The sequence below is a fragment of the Eucalyptus grandis genome, chromosome 8, assembly GCF_016545825.1.
Source record: "Eucalyptus grandis isolate ANBG69807.140 chromosome 8, ASM1654582v1, whole genome shotgun sequence".
Lineage (NCBI taxonomy): Eukaryota > Viridiplantae > Streptophyta > Magnoliopsida > Myrtales > Myrtaceae > Eucalyptus > Eucalyptus grandis.
In genome coordinates this window covers 61867673-61878914 of record NC_052619.1, presented here as the reverse complement: position 1 = coordinate 61878914, position 11242 = coordinate 61867673, and the positions used below count along the sequence as shown (strand labels likewise).

At 39.8% G+C, this 11242-nt stretch overlaps 1 protein-coding gene across 1 annotated transcript; it reads right to left on the bottom strand.

Annotated features, from left to right (window-relative positions):
- Window positions 1-2572: 2572 nt before the first annotated feature.
- LOC104415484 (acyltransferase-like protein At1g54570, chloroplastic) lies at window positions 2573-11242 on the bottom strand. The gene is given in 14 exon segments (XM_010026785.3): window positions 2573-3022; window positions 3165-3250; window positions 3648-3761; window positions 4431-4800; window positions 6205-6338; window positions 8239-8347; window positions 8937-9058; window positions 9249-9355; window positions 9454-9558; window positions 9665-9823; window positions 10196-10251; window positions 10391-10442; window positions 10662-10833; window positions 10836-11242. Coding segments are annotated over 14 exon segments (2154 nt in total). The 5' UTR covers window positions 11103-11242; the 3' UTR covers window positions 2573-2721.

Here is an 11242-nt window from a genome sequence, read left to right as displayed (position 1 = left end):
ATAACGTGTCGGCGTGTCGTGTCGCGTATCGCGTGTCCGTGTCGGTGCAACCTAGATAACACCTTTCTGGCCCATCACTATCTTGAAAATGCAAAGGTTGGACAACGTCCGCTTGTGCTGGACCTCCACGTCCGCTTCGCCACGTGTCCAAAGTGGGGCCCACTTTTGACCCTTTCCTCCTCCCTCTGCACCTTCTCCTCTGCTCCAGTTCACTCTCTGCCCCCTCCTTTGTTTGCTGTGATCGATGCTAATGCTCTGCCCCTTATCAGACTTCGGCGGAAGCTCTCTGTCTCAATGTTTCCAACACCGAAGCTAAGCTTTCCAGCATCTCCGACCGGGGCCGAGCATCGCCCTCTCCCTCCTCTTCCCTCCATCTTTTTTAGTTCTTCCCCACCTGCATTTTCTTCTTCGTTTCTGGCCACCATCACTCACTCCCCATCAGCTGAAATTTACCCAGATTTTACTGACCACCCAAGCAAGCCTCTCTCCCTCTCCATCTCTTCTCCAGTTTTGATCCCGCTGTTGGGGCCACCTTCTAGATTTACCTAAACCGAACCAGCTCTCCCTACTACTCTCCTTCATTTTCTTTTCTCGGTTATGGGCACGTATCCAGTAACGTAACAAGTAAAGTGACGGCAGACCCATCCAATATTTTCTCGAGAGAGAGCCGAAGGACGAAAAGCGAGGCTCACTTTTGAATGGAGAGACAGGTGGAAATCCGGACCATGCAATATATATATTTTATAATTTTCGGTTCCAAGTTTAGCCAAAACCAATATTTACGTTTGCTTGCGCTAATTGACATGTACTCATAATACGAAAAATATAGTTGCAGCTGAAAGATTTCATATTATAAATAGAATTTACTGCATGAGGATAGGAGCCAAAAAGAACTCCCCAAGCAAATGGCAAGTGGCCTCTTCTTAAATCGTACTTGAGTCTAACATAATTTCTTTCTCAGAGAAGATAGCTCTAACAAGGGGAAAAAACAACTCTCGATATCAACTTAGCAAATAAGGAGCAGACATAAGGTCTAGACCAACTATATAGATTTAATTCTCCAAGTGTGCAAGATATCTCATGTTTAGTTAGTCCTTTGGGAAAATTATTAAAAAAAAAAATCATACACATATTGTATTTGTTTCAATTTGATCGTAAAATTTTCAATTATGTTGGTTGAGTTTTAAACATTTTCACAGCCTTTTAGCCATAAAAAAAAAAAAAATCACTGACGTGGACATTGTCTCTCCTACGTGATGTGTCGATGTTGTGTGAGCAGTTTTTATAATTTTTTTTTTATATTTCTGAATTTTGTATTCTTTTTTTTTCCTTTCCCCTAAGAGGGTTGCTGGCTAATCCTCATCGATCATAGGCGAGGGTCGGTTGACCGTTGCTTGGGACCAGTCAGAGCTTTGGAACCCTTGCCTCCCTTACTAAACTTGGTAGAGAAAAAAAAGAAAAAGAAAGAATGAAAATAATAAAAATATTTAAAAAGTTCAAATTTTTAAATAAATTATAAAAAAATTGTCAATGTCAGTGTGATTGTCCTAGATGGCACTATCAATACCCACTTCAGTGATTTCTAGCTAAAATTGATTGAATAAACTCAATTAACAAAATATGAAAAAGGTTTAAGTATTAATTGACACAAATGAAAGGTCTAAGATTGAATTGGCACAAATGTAATAGATTTAAGACTTTTTTGGTAACTTTCCATAGTAATTTGAGCCTCGACAAAATAAAGGTGTGGCATTCTCGTCTTAAAAAAAGATTTTACGAATATTATAAGATTTAAGCTTCGTTTGTTTTATAGAAAATAACTTACAAGAATACGTTTTCCATATTTTTCGGGTTCAATTTATGAAAAATAAACTAATCAAAGAAAATATTTTCCACTAATGGAAAAAACACCTTGAAAAGTGGGGAATTTTTTTCACTTTTCTAAAAGTTTCTGTTACTTTTTTTTTTTCACTTCTACACCAAGCACTTTCTTTCACCAAACATATTTTCCTTTTTCAAAAAATTTGAGTTTTTAATTATTTTAAATTATAATTTCTTTTCTTTTCTTTTTATTTATTCTTCCTCAACCAATTGCTGATCAATGCAATAGCCAGCGATCGGCCACAGGCGAGTTCGAGCCTTGCCATAGGTTGGCAATGGGGAGTTTGAGCTTGAGAGGTTCAAGGACAGTTCGATCCATTACATGGGAATCATTTTAAGCTGTTGACATTTAGAGTGGGGTAGAGGGGAAGCCTAGGGATTTCAAATTTTCAATGGGGATAAGATTCTACCACTGCAAGGCCCAATCATAGGTCTGTGGACTTTTGTGGCTCTCCACAGTGCTTTTGAGAGTGATCAAGTTGGCACTAGCAATGTCTTGCACTCTTTTGATTGGAAGTTGCCAGAGGGGATGAAAGAGGGAGCTGTGAGCATGGAGGAAGGGACTAAATCTAATCCCATTATTTCAAGGAATATGATACCCATTGACTAAAATGCTTTCTGATTTTCCTCACTCGTTGCTTTAGGAAAATACAGATTGTCTTCTAGATTATTCCAAAAAGCGCTAACCATCTAAATCTCGACAAAATATATTGCATTTTCACTAAAAAATAAATATATTCAAATGTACTTACAAATATTTATGTTCGGCTGAGACAAAAGCCGGTCACTCTAAAATGAAATACATAAGGTAGAAATAGTTTCCGCAATCATCACAAATTATCAAGGCTCAAATGTTGGAATTTTATGTAAAGGAGAATTTGACGCTCTATGCGTGACTCTATCAAATATACTTCGATAAGGGTCCTCCTCTCGCTTCTTGAGCAAATAAGTGATGCAGCTTTCGACACTTGATTTTACTTTCAAGTACAACTCGTTTGCGTTTTCTCTGTCCTTTAATATGTCATATCTCCCCCTTGTCTCTATGGGCTTCCCAAACAGATAGTACAAGCGGCCAGGTATCCTTGGCAAAATCCCTGGAAGAAAACCTTGTTCATTTGCAACCTCTCCGCTCTTACCCTCCCTAGCAAGCAGGACATAATTCAGTTCAACATAAAAAAGAAAAAAAAAAGGTCAGAGCATGCTAAATGATTTTCTGATTTAAAAGGTTATCCATACAAAATCTATATACAGAATCTTTCGATCATTCATGAGTAGGGATCTACCTCACTCGTGGAGCTTGTCGATTCATGTTTCTGATGTAGTCATTGACAATTGGAATCTTCATGAAATCATCATAATCAAGTACCAACTGCTCGTTCAAAGTAAATAAGCACATCATTATCATAATAGAATGCTGAAGTACATCATATAAACGAGCAAGTTCATTTTAATTTTAAACTCGCTTTGTGACTCGTTTAACTTAAAATAATAGACAGCAATGGTCAATGCAAAAGTTTGTGCAAAAAATGCATCAAAACGTATTTGATACAGCCTAATTTATACAACCATGTGTGTGATTAACTAAATTAGGTGAAAATAGTCGAAAGATCACACTCGAACTCCGACAAAGGTGCAAGCAAAAGAGCGCAATGGGCAATAGTCACGAATGCCACAATAGATAAAATGCTATGCAAGTTTTGAATTCCCAATCTTTGCAGAGGATCATGCTAAATACGAACTTTAATGCAGAAATAGAGAGATCTTACTTCTGCGAAATCATCCTCTCCCACGGCTCCAAATGGTATAATTGTGGCACCAAACCGTGCAGCCATTCTAACAAATTCTGGTTGTTCTGGCCAGAATAACTTGTATTCTTCACCCTACAAATGGAACCGGATAGCGCTGATGTTAACATTTCAAGGCATTACTTCATTGAAAAGATGCACAAAAAAGCTAAGAAGTGATTACGAGTAACTCTGATTAATATATGTGAAACCTCAGATGACGAATAATCTAAGAGGTAATGGCCAGACCAAATTACTTGTCGTGCTCCCAAATAATCTATATAATGTACAACTAAGAATTTTTGTCTCTGAAAAAGTAGCTGTCGATTGACGTTTAAGGCCCTTAACTAGAAAAGACGTACTTAACTATGCAAACTTATTATTCCTCAAGACTTGCTAAGGTTCTTATCCACCCCGACAACAGCATCGGCTAGACCGCTGCCACTACCACCACCACCACCACCAACATCTGAGCTAATTGGCCACGGAATCCGACGTTGCTACCACCGCCTCTACACGGCCGCCATTTTGAATTCTCCTTCTCCACATGGCTCTACATCTTCTCTCGTGGAACTTATGTTGCGGAAGATCCTTCTTACCTTATAGCCTCGAGACATGGTACTTCCACTTGAAAAGTTATTTTCCACAGAGATTTCTCGAATGATTACATTATTTATTAGGACCATTTTGGCGAAAACAAGAGCAAATACGGCAGTTACGCTGCAAAAGAGAACTAATTGAACCGAAAGGAATGTACTTACACACCTTACGATGAAGAGCCTCGCGTGCACCACCTGGATAAAGTAGAACGTGAGATTTGGTCGAAAACAATTTGAAGAGGTTGCTTCCCGACACAGGAACTGCTCCGAATGCTTTCATCCAATCAATGAGACCAAATTCAGAAGATAGATTTTCCGTTCTACTAGAGAACAACATTGGGTGAGCCACCCCGCGCACAGCAACATTCTTCTCTCTCAAGAATTCTTCAACAAGCGAAAAAACCTCGAGTCCCATCAACATGTGATTACCGACCAACAACACCGGTCCTTCAGAAGGAACCCCCGAAAGGCCTCTCACTATCTTCCCATCTTTCAATGTTGAGAATAGTACCGAACCAGATGCATTGCGAAACACTCTGCATTTATTCAACCACAGCATCAGACTAAAGCTGACTGGTTGCAATCAATCAATCAGCATGTAAAATAAGCGCTTGCGGAAAGAGTATGGTCATCCATGTTTGTGCTCTGCCCAAGGAGGCCACTGATAGCGTTAGAGTTGGTAATAAGAGATCATATTTTTCGATAAACAAATGACATTCAGGTTGAGAACTTTAGGCTGCGTTTGTTTGTATTCTTTTTTTTTTGTTTTTAAACACTTTTTCTGTTTTTTTTGGGAACAAAAGGAAACAAACGCGTTTGGGTGCGTTTCTGTTCCTTTTTTGTTCTTTGTTCCCGGAACAAAAAAAAAACAAGAAACACAAATTTTGTGTTTCTTGTTTCTGAAACATTTTTGAGAAATACTTTTTTTCTTTTTTCTCTTATTTTCTTGTTCTTTTTTCTTTTGGCCGGCGGCCTCGCCCAGCCACGGCGAGGGCTCGCCGTAGCCGGGCGAGGGTCGGCCTCGCCCGGCCCGGGCGAGCTCGATCTCGCCCCCGCATCCGGCGAGGCCGAGCTCGCCCAGCGGCCGGCGAGCCTCGGCCTCGCCCGGCGGTGGCCCGGCGAGGCCGCGCCTGCGCCCGCCCGGCCCAGGCGGCGAGCTCGGCCTCGCCGGATCAAGGCGAGGCCGACCTTGCGCCGGCCCGGCGAGCTCGATCTCGCCCAGATCCGGCGAGGCCGAGCTCGCCCGGCGCGCGAGCCTCGGCCTCGCCGGATTCGGGCGAGTCGGCGTCGCCTGGCGGTGGCCCGGCGAGCCGCGCCTCGCCCGGCCAGCCGGCCAAGGCCTTGGCCGGCGACCGCCAAAAGAAGAAAAAAATGAAAAAGAAAAAAAAAAAAAAAGGAAAAATAAGAAAAAATAGAAAAAATAAAAGAAATAAAAAAAAAATTATCCAAATTTACCAAACATGTTTCTATTTATTTTTGTTCCCCGAATAAGTTTACCAAACGCGTTTTTTTTGTTCAGAAATTGTTCCCGGAACAGAAATACTTTTTCTATTTCTGTTCCTAGAACAATTTTTAAACAAAAACGTTACCAAACGCGCCCTTAGGTGTCAACGACATGTTTCTTTTGAAAATCACGGGATGAGAATGGCTTTACCCTGAGATTTCAGGCATCAACTGGTGATGAAATCAAAATCATGCACTAATGCAGCAGATCAATTTTGAATGAGATATAGCAAAAGAAATAGAAAGTGAAGTAGCAAATAATCAGATAAAAAAAAAAACTTGACAACGCAATTATCTGGTTTGAAACATTTGCTGAATAATTTAGGTCTTCAAGCAGACGTAGAAGAAATATTAGTTTCCATTCAGAAAAATCTCATTCTGTTCCACGCAGGAAAGAGCAAGAAAAGACAAGCAGAAGTCTTTGTTTGCAGAATTACCCCATTACTTGATTGAAAACTAGTTTGTATTCTGACATGCTAGGAGGCAGGAAATCCAAGACGTAATCATGCCTCTTCGTTCGACGGTACGTGTGGGTACCTTTGATGACGCTCAGCAAGCTAATACCATCTTCCTGCAATCTCAATCTAATTACTGATGGATAAACAGGGAGCACCATAAAGAGACATTTATAGACAAAATCTCCTGAAAAGCAGGGGTTGATATTTTGAAGAACCATGCAATTTCATCATGAGATGCATTCACAAATAAATAAATAGAACCGTGAGAGAGATTATAGAATTCACGAAATTGCAAGACAGCATTTATATTTTGCACATAATCAACAGGAAATTTAACTTTACTATGTTCCAAATTTCCAAAGGAGCTAAGACTAAGATCCGTCATCAGCCACAAGAATTGCACAATGATGATCTGCTTGCTATTTTTCTAACTAACGCTGTGCAATTCCAAGTTTAGCCTTGTTTTCACTTGGAACTTAGAACCTATCTATTGGAATAGGTTCCCAAATTTCGAACTTAGAATTTACCCTACATACTTTAGAACCTTGGAACTACCATGTCATAGGTTCTAGGATTTGTCTAGGTTCAAGTTATATTCTTAATAGAACGATTGCAATGAATTATTACTTCTAATGACCACTATTTGTTGTTATAATCTAATGACCACAACTTTTATTTAGATATATGAAGAATATAAAACATTAACAAAGTAAAAGTCTTAGTCATGAATATGTCGGAAATGAAAGCGCGGCCTAGTAGTTCCGCATTATATACTCATCATCAACACCATGGAATACTGTAAGACTGCGATGAGATATAGAACAAGAAAAATATAAAGACTTGTTCTAAGTTCCAAGTTATTGATTGGAACAAGTCCTCAATTTGATGAATCTAAAATCTATTCTGCATACTCTAGAAATGCACCGATAGAAACCGGTTTGGTTCTTCGATTCATGATTTTGCCATAGAGCCTATTGAATGTGGATGATACCACATGCCTTTGGACTTATAAGTGGCGTAGTCAATTTGGTTTATTGAGACTCAAAGTCTGAAAATAGCTCGAGCATCACTAGAAATAGTAAATAATTTTAGTACAATCAATTCAATTCAGTGATATGACTAACTCGAAATTAGGTGATTAAATAAGAGAGGCTGATGGACACTATCTACTTAACTTGACTAAACATATTTCCATCATAGAAAATAGTTGTAGTGTCAACTTTTACTATCCGAGCACCGTTGTAGCCTATCATATATCTCAATATAAGCGCCAAACTATATTTTAATATGAGCCATTTTCGTAAAAAGCTCTTTTAGCTCTGTTCAACAAGACACGGCATTTTTGACCAAAAAAAAAAAAAACAAAAACAAGACACGGCATTGGAAAACACTAAAGCCCAGTTTGGTTCGGTTTTGAGCAAATGTCCTTGGGAAAATGCAAATACCTTTGGATTAAATGAATTTTTCAAAATGCAAATAGCATTTGATAAATTATAATTTTAAAGTACATTGCAAAATAATTTTGACTTAAATGACGTTTAGTAAAAGATTTCACTACCAAATAGCCTCACCTGAGGTCATTGGACCTCAAGCAATTGTCACCTAGGTCACGCAAACCCAAGTGACGATTGAAGTCATGTGATCTCAGGGGATGGTTGCCAAGGTTGAGTGACCCATCAGGCGGTAGTTGTCGACACAAGCGGCCCCTTGGCTGGCAATCGTCAGCCTCCGTTTGTTTATCCGGAGAAGATGAGTAGTAGTCGGGAACAGTAATGGAACTTATACTTTGAAGATGCAACTTCCCAAAGGACCTCCAACGCTACTTTGAGTTAAAGGCCCTTAGAGCCACTTGAGATGCAATTGCATCTTGCCAAAATCCTCCAAAAAATTGAACCAAACACATTTGTACTTGACCAAACCCACTTGAGCCCAAAAGTCCTTTCCAAATGCTAAACCAAACCGAGCCTAACTCCAAGAGCTTTACAACATTAAAATAACATAGATTTCACCTACCATTAGAAGTATATGTCCATTATCTTTGAAGTAACGACCTCTGCAGTTCTTCAATGATTTCATAAGCCTTTGAGCTTCATCCCGACTAGGAAGCATGTTATCTTTGCCACTGAATCAATAGAAGCCTCTGAGAAAATGCAACTACTTTTAACTATGCTTAAATCAGATAAACTATTGTCTCTCCAGGAAAACAACTCAATTAATAATCACATACCTTGTGCAGGCATGCATGATGCGTTTATCAATAATTATACATGTATGTTTTGATGCTTATGTATGGAACATATGCTATTGTGCTGAAAGAAACTTCAAAACTATTCACGCAAAGAAAAAGGAAAATGGCTGCTACCCCTGCTACAAAGCGAAACCAATTCAAACCAATGCCTGTGCCATTACATATTGCCAAAAGACATATGCCTGATTACTAAAGAAGAAGATACTACACACGACTCTGCATATTCATGTCTATGAACTGACAATTAGGCAGCCTATTTTCTCCAGCTGTTGAGAAAGAGTCAGAATGACAATTTCATCGAAACTCATCCTGGGATCATGAGGCGTAGTGAAAAAATAGATATTGGCAATGGTTGCACATATATAGGAGCAATCAAATAAAATGAAAGCCTAAGCTAAAACAATTTGCTACCCCAATCTGACAAACATGTCACCATCTTGACAAAGCTTTGAGAAGCAAAAACCTGGCAAGTAGAAGCACTTCGGCTTTGACAGCATGAAGACGAGAATTAGCGTAAGAGGCAGCTGATTTAAGTAACTTCAGTTTCCAAAGAAGAGTTTCCTTGGTTATTATATCAGCCACACCCTGAAACGGGAGTTGATTATTGGGCCTCGAGATAACCAAGAAACAGCCCAGCAAAGGACAAAAAACTTGAAAAGGTTTAGCATAGAAGCCCAATAGAAGGCCTGCTACACATCTATTTGTAAAATTTTGAGCAATAAATACAAACGAGAAAAGAAAATAAGCTAATCCCGGCAGAGAAAACGCCACTTACTGAGAGACGAGGCAGCAAAGAAGTGAGGTTGACAGACAACTGTTCAAGTGCCCCTCTCGGGGGAAGCATATTATCAATATTGGCTGTTGCAATCTTTACTGGGTCACCTGATTCAGAAAGAAATCAAATCTTACTATGGAAAACTCTTGAGAGCATTGTGACATATCATCATTTTACAAAAAGACTTGGAAGTAGCATATCATACCCACAAAAAAGCTTATAAGATAGGGGAGCGTGAAATGGAGATTGTCAGACATAGCTTCCAATAACGGGAACAGTGACTGCAGCTGTGAACGGCCAATTGATGTAGCTAACATGACCGAGAAAACAACAGACTTCCTCAGAGTCTCAAAGAAGCCTTGTAATCCAGAAGAATATACCGAATTCATGATTTGCTCGCCAATCCGAAAACTCACCTGGATTCACTAATAAAACTACCAAGTCGATGGAAGGATTATGAGCTGCCACAGCAAGTGCAAGGCATCCTCCAAAGGAATCCCCAACAAGATAAATAGGCTTATGGGGAGATGAGGCGTACTCTGCTTTAACGGTTTTCTCAACGAATTTTACCAGACCTAACAAGTATAAATACAACAGATCCGAAAAGCTCTTTGTCAAGTTCTCAGGATTGCATGCTATTTCATTTCTTATAACGTCAGTTGAGTATTAAGAAGAAAATCTTCACCCTTTAAAAGGCTTGTAAACCCATAATAAGATCAAGAATTGAGAGAAGGAACGGCGGGGATCTAGTATTGAATATAGCAGGGAGCAACAGAAAAGGACAATATCCATGTATATGGGACTAAATGGAGTGAAAAGGATGATTGTAAGATGACATGAATACACCACTGCCCTTAGCATGTTTAGACACCGCTAAAAAACATTCCACTTCACCCTCAGTTGCCATCAGCATGCACGGCAACTAAAAGGCTTTGAAAGGGAAATACCTTCAAATGGAGTCAGATCATAAACAGGGATATGCAAGCATCGAACTTCAAAAGCCCTGCAGTTTTAAGGTATCTGCATTGAGATGCTTGGTCATATGTACAAACATAATCATGGAAACAAACATGCTTCTCATGCATTGATACTTTCCCTTGTAATACAATTCGAACCCAAAATGCTGGAACATGCAAACTCACCTTCCCAGAGCTTTATGGTGAAAGACGAGGCCCCATCCAGTGCCATCAATTCCTGTAGGAAGCAGTAATAATGTTTTAAAACATTGGCATAATTTACTTGAGATCTGCAAAATTAGGCTCCTATAGAATACAGCTCCTGGGTATCAATTAATGCATGAGTACATTATATTCTCTTCGTAAAAGCTACAAGCATATTGTCAAACTAGAATTCCAGTCATCTCCTTAAACCCCTGCAGTAAAATTCCCAATCAGGCGAGAAGCCAGGCTTTACCTGGCAAAAAAAGAAGAACTGGAGAATCATTCAAAGGATGTCCACACTCAACAGGGCAAAACCAACGTGGTGGACCTCCGTCCGGCCTGATCATATCCCTTGCGCAGTCAAGATAGTCATTCACACTCTTTGTTCCATACGCATCATCCCACAACACCTTCAAGCTTTCCAAAGCACCGGTACTTTTTGCTGCTTTTCCACCTTCTTCTTCTTCTCTACCACATCAATCTTCGAAACTACATATCCATTTACCCCAGTCGAAGGACCAATTTGCTCTCTCTCCTCAATAGGAGGAGCTCCATTCAACGCAACCAATTCAGGAGATGATGAGACTGTTGAATCTCCACCAACCGAACTGCTAGCTTGCACTATACACCGAGGCCTGAATTGCGAATTCAACACCGAATAAGGCGACACCCGGAAAGTAACTGATGATGTCATAGCAGCGATACAAAGATTGCACTCTTTTCTTTCCTTTTCCAAACTCAGCAACCTAGAAAGTTTAATCTCCACCAAGAACAACACTTGTAAAAGAGCTCAAGAGTCCTATTAAGTCACTGAGGGGCCTTGGGGAGTTTAGT